Source organism: Nicotiana tabacum, chromosome 7 (genome assembly GCF_000715075.1).
Source record: "Nicotiana tabacum cultivar K326 chromosome 7, ASM71507v2, whole genome shotgun sequence".
NCBI lineage: Eukaryota > Viridiplantae > Streptophyta > Magnoliopsida > Solanales > Solanaceae > Nicotiana > Nicotiana tabacum.
In genome coordinates this window covers 113,490,713-113,517,937 of record NC_134086.1, presented here as the reverse complement: position 1 = coordinate 113,517,937, position 27,225 = coordinate 113,490,713, and the positions used below count along the sequence as shown (strand labels likewise).

At 38.2% G+C, this 27,225-nt stretch overlaps 2 protein-coding genes across 5 annotated transcripts; both read left to right on the top strand.

The window, feature by feature from the left end:
- Nucleotides 1-8,611: 8,611 nt before the first annotated feature.
- Nucleotides 8,612-20,224, top strand: LOC107765327 (ATP-dependent DNA helicase Q-like 4A). Of its 3 annotated transcripts, XM_016583954.2 has the most exons (26): nucleotides 8,624-8,742; nucleotides 9,122-9,208; nucleotides 9,324-9,497; nucleotides 10,041-10,089; nucleotides 10,396-10,821; nucleotides 11,214-11,384; nucleotides 11,474-11,604; nucleotides 11,735-12,110; nucleotides 12,189-12,320; nucleotides 13,868-13,954; nucleotides 14,039-14,166; nucleotides 14,251-14,371; nucleotides 14,456-14,607; nucleotides 14,695-14,830; nucleotides 15,489-15,612; nucleotides 15,687-15,757; nucleotides 15,871-15,939; nucleotides 16,054-16,182; nucleotides 16,260-16,418; nucleotides 16,533-16,613; nucleotides 16,689-16,850; nucleotides 16,987-17,042; nucleotides 18,422-18,554; nucleotides 18,651-18,745; nucleotides 19,537-19,614; nucleotides 19,691-20,224. In XM_016583954.2, the coding sequence occupies exons 2-26, from the start codon at nucleotides 9,204-9,206 to the stop codon at nucleotides 20,004-20,006; spliced, it is 3,561 nt and encodes a 1,186-aa protein (XP_016439440.1). In that variant the 5' UTR covers nucleotides 8,624-8,742; nucleotides 9,122-9,203; the 3' UTR covers nucleotides 20,007-20,224. The 3 variants fall into 3 exon arrangements, with proteins under 3 accessions (XP_016439444.1, XP_016439440.1, XP_075073608.1); XM_016583958.2 differs by lacking the exon at nucleotides 9,122-9,208 and having other exon boundaries at nucleotides 8,612-8,742; XM_075217507.1 differs by lacking the exon at nucleotides 8,624-8,742 and having other exon boundaries at nucleotides 9,160-9,236; nucleotides 9,329-9,497.
- Nucleotides 20,225-21,512: 1,288 nt separating this feature from the next.
- On the top strand, nucleotides 21,513-24,893 carry LOC107765326 (uncharacterized). 2 transcript variants are annotated; one of them, XM_016583951.2, is made up of 5 exons: nucleotides 21,513-21,900; nucleotides 22,645-22,841; nucleotides 23,503-23,610; nucleotides 24,135-24,186; nucleotides 24,519-24,893. In XM_016583951.2, the coding sequence occupies exons 1-5, from the start codon at nucleotides 21,735-21,737 to the stop codon at nucleotides 24,656-24,658; spliced, it is 663 nt and encodes a 220-aa protein (XP_016439437.1). In that variant the 5' UTR covers nucleotides 21,513-21,734; the 3' UTR covers nucleotides 24,659-24,893. The 2 variants fall into 2 exon arrangements, with proteins under 2 accessions (XP_016439437.1, XP_016439436.1); XM_016583950.2 differs by having other exon boundaries at nucleotides 21,517-21,900; nucleotides 23,500-23,610.
- Nucleotides 24,894-27,225: the final 2,332 nt, after the last annotated feature.

Sequence of the window (27,225 nt, the reverse complement as noted above, 5' to 3'; positions counted from 1 at the left end):
AGGGTTAGGGTAGTCCACTAGGCTCTGTCAGTCCTAGCCATGTGCCTTGGGAACCCCACATTTCTACCGTGGTCGCGGTTAACGTTGTCCCAATATCGGGCGTCGACGAACCTCGAAGGAGGAAACTCAACCATAGCCCTGCAGTCTCGAGACTTCGAGGTGGTCTTCTGAGGTGCCTCGATGACAAGAAATTGGACCCCCTGATTTTACCGTATACAAATTTATACGCGGTTTTAAGGATACGTGATATAACTTGATACAAATTGAGAACATAGATTAATATTGAAATTAATGATAAGAAAATAAACGCAAACCACACAAATTAGACAGCCTTTGCCTTGGAGTTTGATCACCCTCGAGCCAAGAAATGCCTCAACCGATGTTAGAATAGAATAAAAAGATGATAAGAACTAGAAATTATAGTATATTGTTTTTGGTGCAAATTACAATGTCCTTTTACAAATGATCAAACCTCCCTTTGTATAGTAGGGGAGTCATATTCTTTATACAATTCTATAAAAGGTAAAATATCTCATGATTTTCTAATTAATCAGCCTCTCCTTGATACATGACGAGATTTCCGTCGTGATCTCCAACCGATCGCGGATATTTTGGCATTCTGTTATTTGGCTCGACAAAGTTCCCTCGATCTTGTTCGGTCCCGGAGTCACGAGCTCAACGATTTAACTTCGCACCTTGGTTTGATATAACCTGGGCTCGAGCTTTGACATGTCACATTTTAGTCTCGACTAGTCATACAATAGATGAACCCGATTTCGACCGTATACAAATAGTCCCCTCGTTTTCGGAGAGAAGAAGACAAGAAACGATATGAATTTCCGAGCCTTGCTTCGATAAATCATGACATAAGCAACAAAAGGTAACTGAAATGTCCCGTTGGTCCAGTCTCCAAGGCATTAAACGTGTTTAGTTGTTGGTCGGCCACTACGGGTTTTGAATCGTCGTTAGCAAACTGTAAATACTTCATCCTTCCATCCACTAGAACTTTTACACTCAAAACTTTTGTTCTTGTGTTTTTAAGAAAAAACATTTATCACCTTGTTTTCTGGTTCAAGTTTTAAAACTTCTTCCTTTATAGTTTTCTAAAAAATTTCATAAACTATCCGCCAATTGCGCCCTTTCTTTCATAAATACCATCTCTTCACCTTTACTCATAAGCAATGGCAAAGACTTCTAAATTTGTTCCTTAAAAGGAAACTCCCTCTTCCCCGAGATCGTTTGAAGAAGAAAAGGCTCTGTCTACTCTTGTCGAGGAAAAAACACTAGAACCCCCCTCAACTATGTTCGTTCCTACGGGGTGCTTAATTGGGGCCGACTTCTAGATCGAGAAAAACCCCTCCACACTGGATCGATGTGAGCCGGTCTCGGGGTATATATGCTCCATCACTAACGGTCTCCTTCCCAAAGTCAAGGAAGATTGTAATTGGGCCAGTAAACACATGGTGGTGCCTACGCTAGAGGAATCAATCACTACCCACTTGGAGGTTTTTAAAGTGTTTACACTTATCCATTTACGTTGGGCCCTCTAGACCCAGTTATCATAGACTTTTGCAAAAGGTATGAAGTGACTCTCGGGCAAATTCATCCTTCATTTTGGAGGATTGTTATTCTTTTTCGTTTCTTTGTGAGCAAGTTCGACAAGTGCCCCTTCTCCATCGACCATCTTATGCGTTTGTATAGTCCCCAACTCTACCGAGGGGGATTGATAAAGCTTTCCTATCGGGTTATTAAGGCCTCATTCTCGAGCATAGATAAAGACCGAGAGCGAGACTAGTTTGGCTGGTTTGTTCGAGTAAAGACTTAGGATCTAATCCCGGCCAAGGAAATGTCATTTCCTGAGAAGTGGAACATGAAACGTAAGTATAACTTCACTTTTAAGACTTTGCTTATTGCTTTTCCCTTTCCTCTTACCTAATCGATGTTTCGTGGTGCACCTGTCACTTGGATGCCGTATGCAGTTACTCAACTCAAGTAATGGGTCGAGGGCATTGTATCACGGAGTCCCTACTCCGAGCGTGCATGGCGCGAACTTTCAAAGGGGCGGTGGGAGGCCCGTTCTAACAGTAAGATTCTTTCCTAGAACTGACATCACTTGGGTTTCTTTCCGAGCTTACTCATCTATTTTCCTTTGTAGGACTTGGGAAAGATATTGAAATGAGGCCCCCATTCGGTGATGAAGATGTCCTCACCCAACCACTGCTCCGAAGCAGGATAAAGAGAATGAAAGGAAAGGGGCTCTTAGTTCCCCAAACTCAGAGAAGCAGAAATCGAAAAAGAGGAAGGCGCGCAAACCTAAGGAAAGTATCAGCGCCCTCCCATTGGACTTAATTCGCCGGTTGAGGGATGTGTTCGAAGAAGAAGAAGAACATTCCGAGCTAGTAGCTCGGGTGCGACTCCATACTGTATTGCCTCAAGACGGGGAGGCTGGCGAAAAGACATTGGCCGGGATCTCTAAACCAAAAATGGATGAGGCTGCTTTGCCCAAAGCTAGGGGGTCAAGAGGGAAACCGGGGCTGATACTTCTCGAGTAGAGAAAAGTTCCTTGAAAGATGTGCTTGGGGTGATTGACCTCAACGGGTACCCTATGTTCCGATTTCATGATCAATGATGTAGATATGCTAGAAGGTCGTTCTCACGAGTGGCCTCATGGGGCAGCAGACCTTAACAACTTCTTAGATGAGTTAGAATCTACCGCTTCGGAGGATGTCACTAGTTTTGGTGACTTACCGATACCAAAGAAGGTACCATCATTGGGAGCCAACAGGTCTTCTTTGAGCCCAAGGTTGGTGGATCGGTTCCCGGCCCCGAGTGTTGATCCTGACCGAAAGCAGTCAATAGTTTTCTCTATCGTAGAGGATGCCCAGGTTTTCTAAGCCCTCGTGAGGGTTGCTAGTTATCTTTGATGCTTGGTGATCGAAGAGGACCAAGCCAAGATGGACGAGGTAGAAGCGCCCTGCCTATTCAATGAAGCTCAACATTCATTGAATCAGGTAACTTCGAGTATCTCTTTATTATGTATTTGAATTTGAAGTTGCAAATAATCGTAATACCTTTATTTATGCTTGTAGGTCTAGGTACTTCACCATAAACTTTCCTCCGATATCGGGAGAGTTTACTTAACACGAGGTTGAGGTTTGAGAGCTTACTGAGAAGAGGGACACATATAAGCTTCTCAGTGAGAAACTTCAGGCCGAGTTAGAAGCGGTCGGAAGGAGCATGCCGAGTGGGTCGAGCAGGTAAATTGAGTACTTGAAGATAGTGACGACAATTTGGACACAGTGGCTAACGACCCGAACTTGCATGTCCAAAAGAGGCTTGAATAGATCGGGTAGCTCCAGGCGCATGTAGACACGATAAAAGCTGAGGCCGAGGAGTAAAAGAAAAATATGGACCTTTTAGCCTCGGAAAAGGAGGCTGTCCAAGCACAACTAGCATCGGTCGAGGCCCAGCTCCGAGCTACAGAGGAAAAGACCTCGACCCAGTCCAAAACAGTCGAAGAGATCCGATCTCAGCTGAGCTCGGTGATTTCTAGCCAAGAAAATTTGGCCAAGGAACTTGAGGCGGCAAGGTCAGAGATTATTGTGGTCAAGGCCGAAGCTGATGAGAAGGCGGCCCAGTATAAGGCCGATGTTGAGGCGGCTTAGGTCCAAGCGAGAAACTTGGTGGAACATATGAGGTCCCAATCCCGAAGGGAGGCCTTTGAAAGAGTTCAAGCTCAAGGCTTCGACCTACTAAGATCGAAAAGGCCAAGGTGTCCGAGTCCAAGGCCATGAAGCTGGTTTATCCCGAGGAGGAGGATTCTGAGGCATCTGAAGATTCGGATGGGACCGAAGGTGGCGAAGACCCCGAAGGCGACGATGTGGCTTCTGGTGAAAATTAGGCTACTTAGGATCTTTTTAGTCATTTTGTCTTTGTCGTTTTGGCTATTGTAAATTTCTGTATCGAGGCCATTAGGCCCTTGTAAAAAGAATTTATATACAAGGCTTTCTTTCCCTTTCAACTTTCGAATTTTTCATTTGTTTTATCATTTGCGTTCACAAAAAGGTCGAAATGCCTTAGCATGAAATAAGTAGGTTATGTTCGAAGGTTCGAACAAACCTTGCCTTTGATGTTACTTTGTATTAAGGCATTGTAGGGATTACCGATGTCTTTTCCCAGAATAGTTTAGGTTTATAGCTTGCTGAAGGTAGCCTTAGAACTGGTTATGAAAGATTTTCTTTTTTGAAGGCCTAGTTTTTGTTACCGGTCTCAGACGTCTCCGAGCCGTGTTAATATGGCTGTAGCTTTTTAGTTCGGGAGCCGCCCATTGGACTTGCTTTCCCGAGTTATCCAGGCTTGCCCAAGATAACTGTCCCCGAGCGAGGGTGGTTGTGGCCTTTAAAATCCAGGGGTTAGCTAATAGGTCTTATGCCCCCGGGGTTTGGTGGATTGGGCCACCCGAGTTTGTTTTCGGGCGGCAGTCCCCGAGTTAGGGAGCGATCATTCGAACTCCAGGTATAAGCACGACCCTTGAGCTCGTTGCCTTTAGGAGATCGAAAGTAGGAAATTCTTTAAGGGATGTAATGAAAAAATTGTAAAACATAAGGTGATTGCAAAGAAGAGATTTCTCTTTATTCTTGTGTATAATAGTAACATATGTATACATATTTTGTGTCAGGGTTCGAGCAACCTATGTGGGAACGCTTCGTTTGACCGTTTGGCCCTTACAATAAATCCTACCGATCAATACCCTTCAACTACGAATCTTCTTTCCTTGCTAAAGTCGATATCCGAGGGTAATACCCCCTAGTATTCGAAGTTGATTGTAGAGGAGCCTCAGATACTGTTAATGCTAGATTTGGAACCGATTCGTGATCGGTCCTTGATTCTAGTTAGCACGATCCGCTGTTGCCTCATTAAAAACCTTACAGAAAATCCCATTTGGGATTAAATCGGTTCAAGGGAAAAAGAGTGCAACGCGTGCTTTTAGACCTAGAAACTCTGTGCTACTTCTTGTCGATCACCTGTAAGTGTTAGTCCAAAATAAAAGAAAATGAATGAGGTTGTACCTTAGAAGTAATATCATTTTAGGTGAGTTACATTCCAATTGCTTGGTATCCATTTATCGTTCCGAGTTTATAGGATCCTTTCCCAGCGACCTCGAGAATTTGATACGGTCCTTCCCAGTTCGGACCCAACTTCCCTCATTGGGATTCCTGGTGTTTAGTGTGACCTTCCTTAATACTGAGTCCCCGATATTGAAGTATCGAAGGTTGGCCCTTCGATTGTAATACCTCTCGATCCGTTACTTTTGGGCAGCCAATCGAACAAAGGCGACTTCACGCCTTTCATACAATAGCTCCAGGCTCGTATTCATGGCCTCGTCATTTGATTCCTTTGTTGCATATCAAAATTTGATACTTGTCTCCCCGACTTCGACTAGTATTAGAGCTTCGGCGCCATAAACCAATGAGAATGGAGTTGCCCTGGTACTGGACTTCTAGGTCGTGCGATATGCCCAAACGACTTCGGGCAGAATCTCCTTCCATTTTCCTTTGGTATCGGTTAACCTTTTCTTAAGGTTTTGGATTATGGTTTTGTTGGTCTATTCGGCTTGTCCCTTCCCACTAGGGTGATAAGGTGCCGATAAGATTCTTTTGATCTTATGTTCTTCGAGAAAATTGGTCACTTTACCGCCGATAAATTATTTCCCGTTGTCACATATAGTTTCGGATGGCATCTCAAACCGACATATGATGTGGTCCCAAATGAAGTCGATGACTTCTTTCTCCCCGACCTTCTCGTACGCATGTGCTTCAACCCACTTAGAAAAATAGTCAGTCATAAATACAATAAATTGAGCCTTAACCGGTGCCTATGGAAGAGGGACAACGATGTCTATTCCCCACTTCATGAATTGCCATGGTGACAAGACCGAATGCAGCAATTCCCCGGGTTGGTGAATCACCAGAGCATATCTTTGGCATTTGTCACATTTTTGTACGAACAGAACTTCGCCCAGATCCGCTGTTTCTACGATCTCCATTATATGCTGGTACCGATCTCTGTTCAACCTTAGTTCTCGGTCAATATCTCTCTTGATTCTATCGACGGGTCTGACATGATAAACGGACCCGGAAGGAGCTCCAAGTTGATCGTCTTTGACCCTAATCTTTGATTGGTACCGATTATGCACATCGGCCCAAGTAACATCCGAGTACTCTATCAGATTCTGCTTTAACTATTGTGAAGCCACCAAGCTTTGAATATTGAGTCCTTGGGTAAAGGCTTGAACGAACCAATCATCAGCGACCGGTGGTAGGTCCATCCGTTCAATTTGGAATCGAGATGCGAATTCTCTGAGCATTTCATTGTCTTTCTGCCTTACCTTGAAAAGGTCTTACTTTCTGGTCTCAACCTTGATAGCCCCGGCGTGTGCCTTTATGAAAGAATCTGCAAGCATAGCAAATGAGTCAATAGAATTAGGGGGTAAATTGTGATATCATATCATAGTTCCCTTTGACAGGATCTCTCTGAATTTTTTTAGTAAGACATATTCGATCTCGTCATCCTCTAGATCACTCCCTTTGATGGCATATGTGTAAGAGGTGACATGCTCGTTCGAATCGGTCGTTTCATTGTATTTAGGAATCTTGGGCATGCAGAACTTCTTGGAGACCGGCTTAGGAGCTGCGCTCGGGAGAAAAGTTTTTTGCACAAACTTTTTGGAATCCAGGCCCTTCAATATTGGCGGTGCTCCCAGGTTTTGATTGACCATGGAGTTGTAAGTTTCCACATTCTTGTCATTTTCCTCTATCTTCCCCCCCCCCCCGACTCAATTCGTCTTGTTAGTTCCTCGAGCATCTTCATGATTACAGGATTGGTCCCCCATTCTTTCTCGTTCGATTCCCTTGAGACCGATTCAACTCTATGGACAACTTCCTGGGACAACTCGGGCTCAATCCTACTCGGTGGACGACTCTGGTTCTGGAGCTGGGCTATCGCCGCATGTTGAGCTTGCAACATTTCGAAGATCACCCACAGGTTGATTCCGCCATATTTGTCGCCATGTGTGCTTTGAGCGGCTGATCGAACATCCCTACGGACGCTGCCCTCGGAATCAACGACCAAATTCGCGTTGATGGCTACATGTGAGTTAACATCGATTGGATTTACAGCCAGGACTCCATCGAGATCGATCGGGGGCATGTTTTTACCGGTGCTATGTTATCATTTTCGTCATGGTGGCCGAAATTATTGTCAACGTGTAAGGGTGCCGACTGAGAGTTCGACATTTTGGTCCTGGAATCAAAGATACTCCAAAGAACAAGTGTAAAATAGAATGTGTTATGAAAGTTTGTACTAGGTAACCATTATTATCCTTAGCCCCACTGTGGGCGCCAAACTGTTTATCCTCAAAATTGGATAATAATTGAATTTATACGCGATTTTAAGGATACATGATATAACTTGATACAAATTAAGAAAACAAAGTAATATTGAAATTAATGATAAGAAAATAAACGCAAACCACACAAATTAGACAGCCTTAGCCTTGGAGTTTGATCACCCTCAAACCAAGAAATGCCTCAATCGATGTTAGAACATAATAACAAGATGATAAGAACTAGAAATAACAGTGATTGCTTTTTGGTGTGTGTTACAATGTCCTTTACAAATGATCAAATCTCCCTTTTATAGTTGGGGAGGGGGGGGGAGGTCATATTCTTGATACAATTCTATAAAAGGTAAAGGATCTCATGATTTATTAATTAATTGGCCTCTCCTTGATACATGCCGAGATTTCCGATCTCCAACCGAACGCGGATATTTCGGCCTTCCATTATTTGGCTCGACAAAGTTCTCTCGATCTTGTTCGGTCCCGGAGTCACGAGCTCAACGATTTAACTTCGCGCCTTGATTCGATATAACTCGTACTCGAGCTTTGACCTGTCACGTTTCAGTCTCAACTGGTCATACAATAGACGAGCCCGATTTCGACCGTATACACAAGTGCACTCAATTGATGAAGTTTTCTTGCTGGATGCTATAATATATATCAAGCATTAAAATTAAGATTGAAAGCAGGGTTGTTTCGGAATTCTGGGCCAAGCAAATGACTCCATTTATCAAGTTTGAGATTCTTTATGCGCAAAGTTTCGAAATTATAAAACCAATAATCTTATGAATCTGAAATTGAATTACAAAGCTGAAACTTAAAGAGATTGAAATGGGGTTAAATCTGAGTAGAAATTAAGGAAAAAAAGAAATAAATTCTAACATATTTTGTATGTAAATGATAAATTGTATATGCTAATGTAATTAGGTAATAACTCTTTAGATAGGGTAAATAAGTTTATACTGTAATAATATATATAAGTAAAAATCATATATTGCTTACACGAAAAATAAAAATTCAACCAAATATGAGATTCGACATTCTATTGGGAGAACCAAACCACCCATGGGGACATCACTTTTGAACCAACCAACCCAAATGACCCGACTTGTATGTTTGGTCCAAACCGAATATCGCCAAAATAGGGCCAAGCCCTAACTCGTTTTGTGAAACAATCCCGCCAAAATCCCGCGTCTCGAAATTTGAAGCTTTTCACGGTTTCACCCAGTATTGTCCTTCATTTCTCTCCCCACCCCCACCTTCGCCTCCCTTATCGTGACTTACCGGCCAACTCCTTCCGACGGGGACGGCTGCATCGGCGACGTTGACTGTGATCTTTAATGGTTAGTTCGATTCCTCACATTCCGTAACCCTATATTTTCAAAGCGATATTTTTTTTCAGTCTTTAATTCGAGATCTCCGTTTCAGTAATTGCTAATTTCTGTGCTTTCACATCTTCCGAATGTTTTTACTGATTAGCTGAGTTTTAGTACGAACAAGCCTTATGTTAATTATCATCCATTAACATTTTCTGTGTCACATAATTTTTCCTATCATATTTTTTTTTTGATTTTTGAAGAGCTTATCTCATTTGGTTATATACATGTGTATGCGTGCCTGCACGTGCTAAATTTATGTATACTTATATTGTTTTCCTGCATCAGTTGGTTATAGACTCAGTTTTCATGCTCCTCTTCTGGACAATTTTGGTGTCATTTACAGGTTTTCGTATGTGGTTTTGGTTTTCAGTGAGCTAGCCATAAGGGAAGTACATTATGTTAATTCATGCCCAAAGCCACAACAAATGAGGCTAGTTTTATTAGTTCAATTGGATAATGTATTTTCTATTTATTTCCTTTTTTTTGAAATTTTGTTTGCTGGAGTTGTCCCTTTTCACTTTTTAAAATTGGAGGTTCAATTGCAGGACAGTCAATTCAGCTGGAGGTTCCATGTCTAAAGATAAGCTTCCAAAAGTCAACTGGACGCAGCATGCTACTGCACACGAGAATTTTTCATGCCAAGATAAGTTCTTGACTTCAAATTTCCTTTTCTCTCTGCCGACGCAAAAACCTTGTGTCAGAGAACAAATGAATGCCAGGTGTGTTACTCTATCATTACCTGATTTGTTTTCTCTTAAGAGTGCATAGTTTTTCTACTTAAATGTTTCAAAGAAGATAGCTTTTGTACATGATTAATTTTTTTTTGATGGAATTGTACATGATTAATGCATACAAAGATATTGAGTGTTGGGTTATCTGATTGAATTTTTAACTGTGCTACTATAGTCATACTTCACCATTTCTAAATTCTTGTGTATTCCACTATCACTATACATGCAAAATTTTTAGAACAAGTAATGGCTATTATGCTGGATGTATTCAATGCCAGTGCACATATAAAATTGTCCATCTCAAGATAAGTAACTATGGAGAGTAACAGACGCAAGATGTCATGCATTGGCCCATACTAGTTAACATACTCAGAGCCATCATCATGTTATCACTTAGCTAATTCCTCGGGAATTTTCTCTTTTTATTTCCTTATACTATATGAATGCTAATTGCATTCATGCTCTTTACGGTTCATTATTAGTTAAAGGATGTTTGAGTTCTTATTCTATTGCTTGCTGTCATTTTTACAGGTCAATGGCTTGTCAAGTTAGAAGTGTAACAAAATTGGAAACTGAAAAGGTACATTTGGGTCGGCACTCGGCAGGATATTTTGATCCTGCAGTCATTTCATTCATGATAGCGCTCAATACATCTATTACTAATTCAGATCAAATGAGTATTAGTTTTGCTTTTTATTTGATTTAAAATATCACGTTTTATAAAATTGTAGAATGGATATATGTAGGCATTAGCTTTATGAGCACATTTCCACGAGATCCTTGCACAAAATGCTGAAGGACATATTTGTTTGTGTTCGAGTCCTGTGTCTTTGTTTGGTAAGCTAAAAGCTTCTTTTTTCATATTTGGATTCCAAATTCTTGGCAGGCTTGGAAGCTTCTAAACAGCCTTAAGTTGTCTTCCAAGAGTTATACAAGACCAGGGAAAACCCTACCATTAACTAAAGAAAACAAGACCTTTTCACAGCACTCTCATAACACACATGTTCCACGCGCATCTGATGTCAACTATGCTTCTGCTAGATGCACGCCACTGCATCAAGGTGTTGATGAAAATAGCGAATATAGTGACACAACAAGGTATGCAGGAAATCGTTTTCCATCACATTCAAGTGGTGTGGCAGAAACTGGGAATGTTGTGAACAGGCAGAATGGCGCAGACACTTCAGTGGGTAATAATTCTCATTCTCGAGGAATAGGGGGAATATCCAGCAATCATGCAATTGGTGTAAGCAAGACAAGGGAGTCTGATAGCACATATGCTGATGGAACTGAAGAAGATGACATTCTTCAGGTATTTCTTTGTGTGGCTTAAGCATTTAACACAAAGAACTTCCATCTTTCCGTAGAATATATCAGATTATTGGTTGTTGACCTTTGAAACGAGAAATTGCAAATCTGATCCAATTTGAATATGCTGAGATTTTTCATAAAAAAAGATCAAAACCAGTGATTACTTAGCTTCTTTAAAGTTAATTCCAAAAAGAAAGAAAAAACCAAAAGTAGAAAACAGAATTAGATATCCTGCACTAATTGCTACTGTCTCTTGTTTAGTTGTTTCTAGTAAAGGATGAAATGTGCCTGTTAATCAGTTACTATATTTGTCACTTTGACTATCTTCCCGCTATAATTTGTCTTTACCTGGGATTTAGACAGTTACAAAGTTCTGCTACATTCCTTTATCAGAATATAGATATCGACCAAATAGTAGAACACTATCAGACCAATTGCACGCCGCAGCCTTCTGTCTCAAGATGTCCGCCAATTACTCCAGTTACAGATTCCAAATGTTTGGCTGGATCTGGGGAGACAAATTTGCCACCGGAATTGTCCTTAAACTGCAATCATGGGTTGAAGGTGTGGTAATTTTTCATGCCTCAATTATGTGCATCTCGAAGTAACTGATGTTTTCTTAATTCTTATGCTGATTCCTGCCATTAATACAGCTAGGGCTTTGTCCAGAAGCATTGGATCATTTACAAGAAATGAAGGATAGGCTAATTAACATTTCAAATGATCTTCTTGACAATGTTTCAGAACTGAGTTTAGAGCAGGTTGAAATGCTTCGCCAAGAACGGTGTGTTCTCCAATTGTTCCTTTCTATTTTTATTTTCTCATCTTTGCCTTGTCTGTGCTGCACATTCATTCTTCCTCGACAGGTTTTAGACAATATTGAAGCTAATAATTGGTTGCATTTGCATACTCAGGTCACAGCTGAAGCTGCAAATTCAGCACCTTGAAAAGTTTCTTCAAACTGCATCAGGCAACGAGGAAAGAAGGATGTCACAGTTTTCTGCTTCCACACAGACTTCCGCCTTTCAGTATGAAACACCTCGTGCAGTGCCTTCCAGGATTGATCCTATAAGACTTGACGCACAGTTTCATGGATATAATGAGTCCGGTGGCTTTGGCAACTGGAATTCCTCATCACTTTCGTTTGATGTGACTGGTGGATATGGTCTTTCAACAGCTCCAGTGGAGAGAGAACCCTACATCCCAAAGTATCTTGACGTTAAGTATACTGAAGGTTCAAATGACAAGAAGTGGAGTAGCCGAGATTTCCCCTGGACAAAGAAGCTTGAGGTGTGTATTTACATGTGACTACACGAATGAGATGTTTCTGTACAATTTTTGACGTTTGGACATATTTTCCACTGACAGGCCGATAACAAAAAAGTATTTGGCAATCCCTCTTTTCGTCCTAATCAAAGAGAGGTGATAAATGCAACAATGAGTGGATATGATGTATTTGTTTTAATGCCCACAGGAGGAGGCAAGAGTCTGACATATCAGGTAAAACATTTGATTTTCTGGCCTTCCCAGTGGTGATTATAATGTGCATCAAATGTAATCTGTTCAAGATGCTATTATCTGGTAAAATTGCAGTTTCACAGGGAGACCTGGTTGTATCTGTGCTTATTTTGCTGAGAGGCCAACAGATTTTACAGAAATCCTTTATTGATTAATTTTACTGCTTAATTGTTGCCTTGCTGGGAATAGCCACAAAGGTTGTCACATCTCATAGCATTAAATTTTGTTCAATTTTCTTCGGTTCGTAATTGCAAATGATAGAAGTATGTCTTCTATGGAGGAGGTGCTCATTCCATATTCCTACATATATTGTAACTCCGGCAGCTCTATAAGTGCCGACATAAATATATCTACAGCTGTTAACACTTAACATTCACCCGGTTTTGAAAGTTTAACTCAGCTTGTTCTGGAACTTGCTTTTTTGAATTTCTTTGTTCAATGTCGTCTGGTAAAAGTTCTGCACTGCCTGGAGTCATTGATTCTTCCAAGTTTGTAACCTACCTCTTTCTTGTAAAACCACGTCCCAATAAAATCAACTCCTATTTCCCAAGAAAAAGAAAAGAGCTATCAGAAAATTTACAAATTCTAACACATATATATGTGTAGTTCACAGCTGAAAAAGAACTCATGTAATTATGGAGAAACATATTTTTTCAATCTCTTTAATGGAATTACCCCTGCAAAAAAGTAAGAGAGGAGGGCTAGGAGGAGAATCGTTGAAGCTTGACAAGGATGTATGCTTCCACCTGTGGCAATTTGCCTGAAACCATGGTGACTGCTAGAGGAGAAGTAGATAGCTACAATGAGGCTAATGAATGTCTAGTGGAAGCCATCAACAACAGCGGTAGGTGATTACTTGCCTATGAGGAGATAAGCAGGGTGAAGCCATGGGGTCATGCTGCGGGGAGTTTAATTAGGAAGTTCCCTTTTGAAACTTGAAAGAGATACTCCCCATAATATGCTGCAAGGCATTTATGCAAATTGCAAAAAAATAAATACATGTTTGTGAAAATATTCTAGCCAAGCTCTGGCTTGAGCTTGTCTTATTTATCTAAAAAGGCTCGAGTAAAGTTAATCGTTATTCATCAATTGTTATTGCTGATAAATGCATCATTAAGAAAAACTATGCCATGATTATGGAATGAGCTATACTAATATAAATTTTTATTGTCCTTGTGGCTCCATTCTTGATATCAACATTCTCCTTTCTCTTCCCTTGGTAATTTGTACCCATATTTGGACTTTGTTATTGCTGCTATTTTAATAAAGGGCAGCGCAGTGCACTAAGCTCCTGCTATGCACGGGGTTTAGGGAAGGGCCGGACCACAAGGGTCTATTGTACGCTTAAAAAGATAAATATATTTTCGAGAGTTCCAGTTTGCAGTTGCACCTTTTTTTCTATTATACTAGCCTATTCCATAGACATATAATTTGTTTCGTCATTTGGAGATTACACTTATTGTTTACCGGGTTTGGTACTTGGAACTTTTGGTTGCTGGGATCTCACATTCAGGTCCAACTTCCTGCAGCTTCCTGCTCTCATTTGTCCTGGGATTACTCTGGTCATTTCACCTCTTGTTTCGCTCATCCAAGATCAGATAATGCATCTGCTGCAGGTAATACTGGTTGAGACCATAATAACTTATCTGCTTCTAAGAACTCTACCTAATGCTGGTTTTCATGGTATGTTTACATTACAGGTTAATATACCTGCTGCTTATCTTAGTTCCAATATGGAGTGGACTGAGCAACAGGAGATACTTAGAGAGCTCAATTCAGATGTTTGCAAGTACAAATTTTTATATGTTACCCCGGAGAAAGTTGCCAAGTGCGTGCTTGTAATTTCATTTGGTAACATTTGAAACCAAATTATATTTTAAAATACTCAAATATTACTGATATGGTAGTGCAGAAGTGATGTTCTGTTGAGACACTTGGAAAGTCTACATACTCGTGAATCACTTGCTAGAATTGTTATTGATGAAGCACATTGTGTGAGCCAATGGGGACATGATTTCAGGCCTGATTATCAGGTAATGTCTTTGCAAACTTTTTCTTGCCCTCATATTTTGTTGGGGTACTTTTGACGGATGCTAAAGTTTTCAGTTGTCATCCAGGGTCTAGGTATCCTGAAGCAAAAGTTCCCAACTGTGCCTGTTCTGGCCTTGACTGCTACTGCCACAATGAGTGTCAAGGAAGATGTTGTTCAGGCCCTTGGTCTTGCCAACTGCATTATTTTCCGACAAAGCTTTAATCGTCCAAATTTAAGGTGAGTAAATAATTCTGAAAGTCTAGTGGTACTTTGCCACTCTTGGCCTTACAGAAACATGATTGTGATGATTTATCGATGTTGCAGATATTCCGTTATCCCAAAGACAAAGAAGTGCTTGGAAGACATTGACAACTTTATAAAGAAATTTCATTTTGATCAATGCGGGATAATTTATTGTCTTTCTAGAATGGATTGTGAGAGAGTAGCAGAAAAGCTGCAGGTTTATCACCTTTATTAAGCCAGTCTGTTTCTTTCTATTTTTTTCTTGCAATTTATATCGTTGGTTTCCCAGCGAGAACTTTCTTAAAACTTGATACAGAGCATGATGCAAGATGATGTTTGTATTCATTTCTCATGTGATGTAGGAATAATTGTGAACTTGTTTGAGTGGTTGCTTGTTAGTATCTAGATATCACTCTCTTCTTCCTTAAATCTTCTTTCAAAATGGTAAATCATTGATTTGCAGCTACTATTGAAGAATGTTTTGTTTTATCTTGCATTAGTTTTATAAAAGATAGTTTTAAATTTAGAAATCTGTCACTGTGACTCTGATGTTCAGGTACTTTAGATTTAATCTAGCAATAAGTTAGGGCTGTCTGAAGTAATTCATATTTTAAAAGTATATATTTCATTTCTAAATAAACAGAAAGTGCTTTGTCAAATACTTAGCAACCTTTATTCCTTATGAAACAGAGTTATGTTCAAGGAGCTTGTGGCTGTTTGATTGAATTAGGTAGAAAAACACCTTTATTTTCTTCCAATAGCTAGATAGATGATGACTGAAACAAAGATCCTTTTTTACCTTTTCTTTTCTTGTCCAGTCCGGATAATTCTTCTTTGGAGTTTATTATTGTCTAATGGGAATGTTCAATTCGCAGGAATACGGACATAAAGCAGCATTTTATCATGGCAGCATGGAGGGTGCTCAGCGAGCTAACATCCAGAAGCAGTGGAGCAAAGATGAGATCAATATTATATGTGCAACTGTTGCATTTGGAATGGGTACGATTGAGACTTATGTGGCTTTTTAAAGCTGATTTGCTGTTAACTAATCAGCATTAACATGATCGCCTCAGGTATCAACAAGCCAGATGTTCGTTTTGTCATTCATCATTCTTTGCCAAAATCTATTGAAGGGTACCATCAGGTGGTTGCTGAAGCTTTAATTTTTAGTTCTTTCTTTTGCTTCTCAGAATAACTAGTGTTAAATTCAGTTCAATAGAGTATGAAATTGACTTTGCTGTTATGTCTGTGCAGTAGGAGTGTGGTCGTGCTGGTAGAGACGGTCTTCCTTCCTCTTGTGTTTTGTACTACAGTTACAGTGATTATGTGAGCCTCCGTCCCAATATGTTCTTGTTTCCTTTAGCAAAGTATATGAGTGCTGATTTCCTCTACTTTTTTTTGGTATCAAACATATTCTTTTTCTTTCTCAATTTCCAACAGATACGAGTCAAGCATATGATAAGTCAAGGCACCGTAGATCAAAATTCCTTTGGATCTGGATATGGTCGCTCAAATGTGGCAGCTTCAGGGAGGATCCTTGAGACAAACGTGGAAAATCTTCTAAGAATGGCATGTGATTGTTCTTAAGTGTCTGAGATCTTTACTTTGTAATGTCAGTATGCTTAAGTCGTTCAACACATTTTCAGGTCAGTTACTGTGAGAATGATGTTGATTGTCGTCGTCTCCTTCAACTTATTCACTTCGGAGAGAAATTTGAATCTACCAACTGCAGAAAAACATGTGATAATTGTTCCAAGATTCAGAAATGTATTGAGAAAGATGTCACTGAAGTTGCAAAGCAATTAGTAAGGGAAAACTTCGTTTGTTCAATTCTGTATCTCATAGGAAGACATTCATTTCCTTGAAACACTAGACTGTTGCTAGTTTTAGTAAACATTGATATCTTGCGTGCATGTCAGGTTGAATTGGTGAAGATGACAGGACAGAAGTTCTCATCAGCCCATGTTTTGGAAGTCTACAGGGGCTCCTTGAGTCAATATGTATGTCTTAGCTGTTAATTTCTCATTGCTTATTTTTTCTGGTTGACTAATATGGTACGCTTATGTAAAACATAGGTGAAGAAACACAGACATGAGTCCTTGCGTCTGCATGGAGCTGGAAAACATCTAGCCAAGGGTGAAGCATCCCGCGTGCTACGTCATCTTGTTACTGAAGATATTCTTGTGGAGGATGTTAAAAAGAGTGACCTATATGGATCTGTATCATCGGTCCTAAAGGTAATTTACTGAAGATAGAATAGCCTTTCAGATATCATCTGTGAAAAATTTGTCTTTCTTCATCTCCGATATTCATCTTTTTAATATCAACCATTTGAGGTTTTTCTAAGAAACGGAAAATGTTTTCTGTATTCAGGTGAATGAATCAAAAGCCTACAATCTATTTTCTGGTGCTCAGACTATGAGATTAAGGTTCACTTCTATTCTCGTTACTTCCATTTAGCTTGTTATCTGTTTCCTTGTTACTGGATGTGTGCAAATTCTTTTCACATTTCTTACCATTACTTTAAAGTAACTACTGTTTTAAAGTTGATCTGGAGATACTAGCATGGTCTGTCATCTGCAAGTGTCTGCACTCATGTTTGTCTGATATAAGTTGATTTTGCATCTACTAATTGAGTAAACAGAAACATGGCTTATCAGAATCATTAAAGATGTGTTTTTGAGCTTGAAAGTTTGTTGGCTTTCTCCCAGGCTTTCAAATTTGGTCAAACTGTGGCCAGGAACGACATCTTTACTGTATTCCAACCTTTATCTTGTATTTTTTGAGAACTCCAATTAGGGATGTGGTTCATGCATTACTTCCAATAGGAATCTTCTTTTTCCATCTTTTCCCTCCATCCCAATACATATAATTCAACTTGGGATGTCACAGAGTGTTTGGCACCTTTTATATTATTCTATACAACTTTCACAACGTTCAGGATTCTAATTCATCTAACAATTCGACTTATGAACTTTGATATGATGTTTCCCTGTGAAATAACTTTTCAACCACAAGTTATATTAATATCTTAAACTCCATGCTAGTTAAATGGTGTCATATTCGATGGGATGGGAAGAGTATATATTCCAAGGGATTAAAATGTAGTACATCCCACTTTGTGTGTTGGCAGCCCGCCACCATGAGAGGCTAAGAGCTTTCCTGATGTGTAGAATAAGACCAACCAATGGATATTTTACATATCAATACCCATCCTATTCATTCCATTCTCTTGATTAGTGCAAACCACATATCTATAATCTATCTATTGCTAAAATAAACATGGTTCTGGTTATTGAAATCATTCCGGTTTATCATAATTTGTTATAATCAAGACGAACTTACGCATTTCTGACTTGGTTTTTTTACAAGTAAATACATGCTTATCTGCCTGGTCTGTGATAATATAGTGTTTTGGTGGTTGACTATCACAAGTCCTGTTAATGTATGTATATTATGACAGCTAGATGGTGGAAAAATTGTCCCTTTCTATCTTCTACCACGTGTAGAATGCGCATGTCTGATTTTCCTTTTCGGGAGTTGCATAATTTTTGGTAAACTTGTTACCAATAATCACATTTTTTAATACTATTATAAATCTGAAGAAATCATTAGATAACTCACTCTGTAAAGGTCATATACTCGCATCAAATGATCTAAACATAAAGTAGAATAATCAGTCTCTAATGGTGCCGTTTTCTATGACTACTCGTATCTTAAGCAACTAAACAAATATCTCCATCTGTTCCTGATCAAATTGTCACATGCAACACATGGAAGGAGTATGATCTATTTGATGTAATTACAGGCTCCCTTCATCTGTGACTCAATCTAAGCTGGGTAAATTTGAAGCCACTCCAGCAAAAGGTTCACTAACATCTGGAAAGCAGAGTCCTCCCAGGACAGACCCTTCTGCTGTACCTCAATCTCCTGTTGATACGGTACCTTCAGATTACATATGACTTTCACCTCATTATAGGTGTGCTTTTCCCATCAATAAATTTCTTGCCACACCTTATTCTTTTTGTTTATTTTAGAACCTTTCAGCGAAACTGTATACAGCTCTACGGAGACTTCGTACTCTTCTAGTTAAAGAAGCTGGAGACGGTGTCATGGCTTACCATATATTTGGGTAAGTGCCTTATTTAATCTCGTTTTCTTTTTCCTTTCTTCTCCTTTTTGTCTAATAGATCATTAAGCATTTTTGTGTTGCTAGTATTTCACTTGGGCAGTGGCAATGAACTTAAGTTGCACTCTTAAGTTTCTCCTGGCTTTTAAAAGATGTGATATACTAGTCAGACCTGATGTTTTGCTGCCTCACGATTTGGTTCTCTTAAACCATATGGGAAACGTGGACCAAAGATTCACGGGAAATTCAGAACCCACGAGAATTTCAGAACCCATTCAAAAGGATTGCTACTGAATGACATATTGTGCCATGGAATAAAATCTGATTGTTGTTCTGTATTCTTAAAGTTGGTGTATATGTATTCTTTGCAAGAGCCCTTTGCATTCAAGCGGCCTACGTCACCTATTTTTGTATCACTTATTCTAACTTATTAAAAGAGGAGAGTAATCAAACAGTAGATTTGAATTGTTTACTTGTTATGCTGGACTCTGTTTCTTTTTAAAGTTGAACATTCTAGTGTAGTATAAATTTCTTCAGACTTTCGAACTCAGGTTCGACATAATGAGGGTTTTCAGTAAGTAGGCTTTTTCTCTGGCATTCTCATAAATACAATGCTTCGCTTGAATATTCTTCTGTTCTGGACGATGCAAAGGGAAACAGATTTGACACTTTGTACAGCTTAGAAGTTAGAAGTGCATGATTTATAAGGCTCTTTGATTTGCCAGTTTGTACTTTTCTTCTTTATTGCCAGGAGAACTGCTGCTAAAATGATTTCTTTTTTGTTCATTTTCTAGAGATGCTACCATGCAGCAGATTAGCATTAAAGTACCAAGAACTACGGATGAGCTACTCGACATCAATGGCATTGGCAAGTAAGTTTGAGAATAAGTTGGACAATGTTTTCATCCATAGTTCCACATGTTTAATGAGCTTGGTGGTGCAATTTAGGGTAAAAATCACCAAGTACGGGGATAGGGTGCTAGAAACCATTGAAGCTACCATCAACGAGCACTACAAGTCAGCTAAGACCAATAGCAGCGGCAATGACAATACAGATTCAGGTAAGAAGAGGAGAAATTCCATCAATGTACAAAATGCGAACTCCAAAGATGAAGAGGATTTCACTGGAAGCACTGGACGTTCTAAGAAAAGGGTGTTGAAGAAGCAGAACAAAAATCCAGAGGTTATCGACTATAGGGACCTCGGGTATTTTGATGAATGTATGGATGGTGACATCGATTTCGATGAGAGTATGATGCCATAGTGCATGCTCCCTATTCAAGTGTTGATCAGAATGGAGGAAGAGTTTCATTATATGGTTTGTAGTTAGTATCATAATTTACATGGCTGAAAAGTTTATCACTATTACACTGTTTTCTATTCATTCTCGTGAAATATTGAGTTATTTGTTGACAAAGCTGCTGGAACAAGGTCGAAATTTCAGTTATTATGAGATGTTAAATTAATCTTGCTCTGAAGTGATACCATCCTAAGTGTATATAATATTTCTCCTTTCTCTAAGGAGTAGTGTATTTCTGAACTTGTTGGATTTTAAGTTCATACTGAAAGATTTTGCGAGGGAAAGGATTTTAGAATCCTGCCATCTATTTTCCGTTTTAATTGGCTTTGGACTTCTCTCTTACTTAAAGTTTGATACAATTTTGTTCTCTATAATTTTTTGGCCAAGTTATTTAGTCCGGACTTTTCCTTAGTAATTTTTCATTAGGTGGGTATATAGTCATTTAGCAGTTATGATTTTAAATTAACTATAAGATGATTGGCTCGATATGCTAGGGCAGTTGGCTTGGCTTATACAAAATATGTATTTATTATTTAAGATTTGAAATCACAATCTTTGTAATGTTGGTCATGAGAAGTAAATGATAATTCAGTTTGGAATCAATATGGCAAATTGGCAATACCTTGTAACCAGAATCAGCTAGTTGGACTTTTTGCATGGGCGAATTGCTCGTAAAGAAAACACCTGTTGAAACTGCCATATCGCTATTATTTACTTTCTGAGGGTAAAATTGACTACTTTCTGGAATGATGTCAGAAGTGAATATTTCTGCCACTTAATAAAATTTAAATTTAGAAACTAGGTTGGGACGTTGGGTCGTCTTTAGGATCATGTGGTGTCTTCACTTTAGGAAGTAATATAAAATATTACATCTTTAAAGGAGTGTGAATAAAGTTATGTAATTGGAATTATGGTTAACGTGTCATTTTGTTAATTCATTCTAAATTCAAAATCATAAACATTCTTCCGATCAAGTTACGACGAAACTCGCAGATCCCAAAGTACTGGAATCAAAATGTTTAATCGTTAACTAGGAACTAGGAATATTATCTATCTATGTTTTGCTATTATTGCCATATCTTAATCTGATGCAAAATTATTATTGTTATTGTTTGAGAAATCAAACAATATTTTGCCTGATTACAACTTTATGTTTTACAAACATTATGATATAGACTAATACTTTTATGTAGATAATATAAAAGAAATTAGATTTAAACATCTTCAAATCGAAACCGTTCTTTTTGGACAAAAGAAATATTACCTACTATAAATTTCAGTACAGAAAAGAGATATTTCAGTGGCACGAGTGTAGGGCCAAATACGCGATTTCAGAAACGAGAATAGGACAAAAAGGTACGAGAAGGGTGGGTCCCAAATTCGTACACATAATTCAAATGAATCAGCAACGTGTCAACAGCATTACGTGCCATGTAAGTAAAGTATCATGTTCTTCAATTTTTCTTCTTCTTCTTCTTCTTATGCTCACTCTCTCATTACTCACAGCTTATATCATCATCTCACACCTCACTCTGTTTCTCTTACAGTGTGAAAAGAAACAACAAAAAAGCTCTCTTTGGGTGTTTTTTATTTTGCAAGTTTTGAGAAAGAGCAAAAACTCTATGGGCTAATGCCTATTTTATTATAGTTAAATGGGGATATGAGAGAAACTTGTAACAATTTTTGTAAAAAATGGGAAACCCTAGCATTTCTAGCTCAAAAAGTAAGAAGATGGAGGAGGAAGAGGTTTTAAATAGTAGAGGGGAAAGTGAAAAGCCACCAGAAGATGACTGTTGTCCCATTTGCTTTGGAGATTTCTCCATTCCTTGCAAAACAAACTGTGGTCACTGGTTTTGTGGTACCTTTCTACTCTCTTTTACTTTTTACTAGTGCTACTATTTTTTTTTTAAGTATTAGAAAACGATTTCGTCGGACAAAGCATTTTACGTGATACAACAAGTATACTTAAGTTTTAGAACGTATGAATCTAATTTGTTCACTCATTTATTAATTATGGTGGAAATGCGAACTTAAAATTGGTCTACTTGAGAGAGTTTTGGCTAGAATGATTGAACTAACTAATGTTGCAGTTTTTGTTTTGCAACTTAAATAACTTAATGGAAGAATCTATCAATAGCACAAAGTTCTTTTGCCTTTCCCTCCCTCTGCTTCCTCCACCGTCGGCCCACCAAAAATACGTAAGAGGAAGAATCTATCAATAGCACAAAGTTCTGTGCAGCACGAGCGCATGTGTATGTGTGTTTACTCCCTTCGTCTCAATTTGTCTGATATAGGAAGAAGTGAATACTTTGGGAACTAGTGGTGTGGAGTATGAAACAACATTTGTGCGGCTATAAGATTTTTGAAACATGTGGTCTTAAATATGTCATAACATTTGTGTGGCTATAAAAGCTTGTCAATAAGGGTAAAATGGAAAGTTTATGTTAATTATTTCCACATTTTGATGCTGCCATTCTTTTTGGAATGCGCTAAGGAGGAAACACTGCCCCGTAGTCTGAAATGGAAGGAGTAGCACATATAAAGTTTATAAGTTCTGTGTAAATGATGTTTTCCTTATTCCTGCTTTCTCTCTGCTCTGCAGCAAGTTGCATATTGCAGCTCTGGCGCTACAGATCAACGCTACAGAGATGCAAGTGCCCAATATGCTGTCGCCCCATCAATAAGTTGGTACCAGAGGCATCATTACTTATTCAACAGGAAGAGGATGTCATTGAACTCCTTAAGAAAATTGAGTGCTACAATCACCTTTACATTGGTGGTGCCTATGGGGTTTTTCTGGTAGGCTGCTATGTTGGAGCTCCATACCTGCAATGCAATTCTCAGTTGTGCATATCTGTTGTATACTTCATAGTTTTTCTTTTTGGTTGGGGTCTCTTTCCTTTTTGGTTCTCGCGAAATTGTATTAGCATCTTGTACTTAATCTTTCTCAGAAGAAAAAATAATAATTAAACTCTATTAGCATCTTCAGGTAAATATTTATTGCTTTGTAAATGTCTAATAAGTGGTGCAGATTACATGACGATATCTATTTTGAACTGAAACAGTTTGCTTTTACAATTACAAATAAGACACAAGATCTGATTTTGTGCTTTTCTACCCTGTCAAATGTAAATTAGTTTCATTATCTAGTTGCATCTAATTAGGATTTGTCCTCATATCTAAGCTCTCAAAGTAGAGTAGGATAATTTTTTGTTCCTTCTGTGGTTCTTTGAGTCCTTGACTGGTCCAACTGTGCTATATAACATAGTGGGTCAGTCAAGTTTGTTCTTTACTGCCACAATTTATCAGTGAAGATAAGCCAATTGATTTTATTTCGGATCAGTAGAACATTAAAATTGCACCCTCCTGTGCTATCGTTTAGTTGTTTCATTTTAAAACTTCAGAATAATGTTTATCATAGGTCTGGTTTCATGGGATCTCTTTCTCTTTCGTGCAGAAGGTACTAGCAATACCACTTTTAACGAGAAGAATTCTCCGGTCTGTAATGGATGGACTGATGAATCCTGATCAAATTCGGTTAAACTATTACCTGATGCGCGTTCTTGCAGTAAGTTTTTTAAACAGTTAATTTTAAATATTGCAATTACTTTCTGGATTCTTGTTCCGACATTACATGGGGAAAAGGTCTATGCAATCCATGTTTGTGCTGGAAGTCTAAACATGTGGAGATTTGAATTGCGATGCACTCTCATTTCTTCCGGTTCATTTATGATTATGATTTACTCCACAACCTTACATGATGAGATAAAACAATTCATATTCTTTTGACGTGCTCTGTTCAATGTAAAGCATAGATTTTCCGGAAGTACCTTGGGTGAATTTTGGTAGAACTTTTCTGTGTACTTGTCATTGCTTATTTCAAATCTAGACATTGTGTATATCAGAAATCTTACTACTGTACTATGCAAAACCCGAAGACCATTAAGTGTATCTTGGACATTGCTTCATGCTCCATCCAGCAGTTACGTCGTAAATGTTCGTTGTTATCTACTTCTGGTTTTTGATTGTTAATGCTTTAGCTCCTTTTGTTTCAATATTGGCTGTGAAGTAATTTCGTTGTGGTTACTGCAGTTGTTGCTGAGTTGGATCTACTGTAGCTGCCAATTTGAGTTCATTCCTACTGGTATTCTACTTGTCATACTCAACTAGAGAATGAAATTGTATATTACGCTTTATGTTATCTACAACCACAATTATTGAGACAATTTGACAAATAATTATCCTTGCTAGAGCGCTGGTGATTTTTATATCATTTATCCATTATCATATGATCTTGCTCATCTTCAGAATGCAACCTAATAGAGAGTAAACTATATCGAAGAAAGCTATCTTATGGAAGAAGATATTTGTTTAGGTCTTCTTTAAAGAAACTGTTGTAATTACTCTTCTGGACTTCCACATCTTGTTTGTTTATGCACCCATTGGTATTCTGGCTGATAAAATAATTGTTTGTAGGAGGATTAGGAATCCGGAGACTGTTTGACCTATGTGCTATTTTCATGGTGGCCATTTTCTCCTTGGCTGGCCTATATCAGAGGTGGGTGCTTCGTCGTCGTGTGAGACAGTTGGCTATTCTACCAGCACAGCCCTATTGAAAGTCCATGCCAGCCTAATGAAGAGTCCATGCTGTGAATATATCTTGACTTTTGTTGCTAAGAAAATGACTCATTTGCAGAAAATTTGATTGTATGGGAGGTTATTTCAAAGGTAGCTCCCACTAATAGGCCATATTAGTCTCACTCTAATCAATGAAGTGTTTAGCCTAGATATACAGATGTAGACAGCTTTTGGTTCAGATTCAAACTTCAGTAGATTACCCAGCCAATTAGTAATCCTAGTCCCAGATATTTATTAACTGGAAGAAAATCGCAACATGATATTCAGCTGCCTAATTATTTAGGCCCGCGTCTTGTGCTTGTGCTTGTGGGCATAGAACTCTAAGTAATGGTGCTTCTTTTGCATTTATAGTGCTTCCTAATTACTTAGCAAAGCTCGGGTAATTTGCCTTTCAGTTTTACCCAAAGGGAAAAAGTCTTATCGGCTTTCATTTCAAAATAATTCTGAAAATTTTCTTTTTTAAGTTTGTGTTGTACTATATGCTTTCGCATTTGTCCAGTGCACCAAAAATTCGTTAGATACTTGTGGTTACTCGTGGTTGATTTGAGTCATAGGAAGTCAAGTTTAAGCGTGATTTAAGTTATCAAATGTCTTTCTTAAATCACCTTTAGAGTCTTTGACTGAAATGATTTTAAACTTTGCAAACTTTTCCAAAATGCGGTGCAATATTATCTTATTACTACTATATCATATATATCCTCTATTTACTTTTATTTTTTGCTAAAATGTGTGATCAAATTAACAGTTAAGCACCGCAGTCAGTAAAAATTATTTTGTAAAATACTTAGCCGAGTATGCCACCCCTTGGGCTTGGTGTGCGGTGTTCCTGGCGTGTGATGTCTTATGCATTATGTTGTCCTTTTTAACTTAGTGACTACTCGACCAAACAACTTAATGATTAAGATCTCATATTTAAAAGGAAAATGCTTTAAAACACATTAAAGCTAGACCTCTAACAATGTGAAGAGGAAAAAATAACTAACAAAAGATAAAAAAATAAAAGCTCGTTTGGTTGCATGTACATAGAATCCAACATTAGTAATGCAAATATGCAATGTTGTGCAATACTCTATAGTTGTATTTGTGTGCACATAAATAATAAATTAATTTATATAATATTATTTTATACGGAATTAAAAGTGAAATAAGAATATAAAAAGTAATAATATATATTAAAACATTTAAAATACTAAATAATTTTTTTAAAAGACAAACAGATAATATATATTATATCATTCATGTTATAAAATAAAGACGTTAAAGTAAAGAAACCGAAGACAAGTAGAGAGAGAGAGAGAGATTTATTATTCAACTTCAAATTCATGTACAAAATGAACTGAAATCTCCTCTATTTATAGAAGAAAGCAAGCTGTTGTGTAAGCTGCTACTGCAAGCTGTTGTGTAAGCTGCTTGTATGTTGCTTGTAAGTTGTTACTGTACCAGACTTAAGGAGGCTTATTTCCAATAGTACCAAATAGATAAACATATTTACGGCGGAGTCTCATATGAATAAGCTTTTTCGGGACGCTTATTTACAATGGAGTATTAAATAAACATGCATAATATAATATATATTTATAACAATCCCCCTTGGATGTTCATTAAAAGATAAGTGCCTCATTAAAACCTTACTAGGAAAACCCCGTGGAAAAAATCCTAGTGAAGGAAAAAGAGTACACATATTCAATATACGCATTGTAAGGTGCCTCATTAAAAACCTTATAAGGAAAACCCCATGGGAAAAAAACCTTAGTTAGGAAAAAGAGTTCATCGCGTATTTTACTCCCCCTGATGAAAATCTTGTTTCAAATATTCGAGTTTCCGCATTTCAATGTTGTATACTATTTTCTCAAAAGTTGAATTTGTAGAGAATATTATCCACCACTATTTCAGATCGATTTAAATTAATCTCATCAAATCGAGAAGTTGCTACAAGTCATTTTATTGAGTTGCTTGCAACCTGCCTGAATCAGCTGTTTGTAGAAAACTTCAATGGAATACTAAATGGATAATCTTCTTCAGGAAGATTATCTACAGTGGAGTAATAAATGAACATCCACAATAATATTTTCAAAACACTTCCCTTTGGATGTTCATTATTATGTGCCTCGTTAAAACCTTACTAGGAAAAATCCAGTGAGGAAAAAAATCTTAGTCAAGGAAAAGAGTACACTAATAATATACATTGCAAGCTGCCTCATTAAAAACGTTACCAGGAAAAACCAAATGGGAAAAAAACCTGAGCAAGGGAAAAAGAGTGCAATGCAGAGACTTGGGTATATCAGGACCAAGGAGTTCATCATCCTCTTCTGGAGGTAAGAACGGATCCTTAATCTGCGTAGGGGAAGAACTATATCTTGCTAGTAAATTAACAGAAAATGTTATGTCAGGCCTTGTAGCATTAGCAAGATACATTAGTGCACCAATTGCACTGAGATAGGGTACTTCGGGACCAAGGAGTTCCTCATCCTCTTCTGGAGGTCGGAACAAATCCTTATCCACTTCAAGTGATCGAACAACCATTGGTGTACTCAATGGGTGTGCT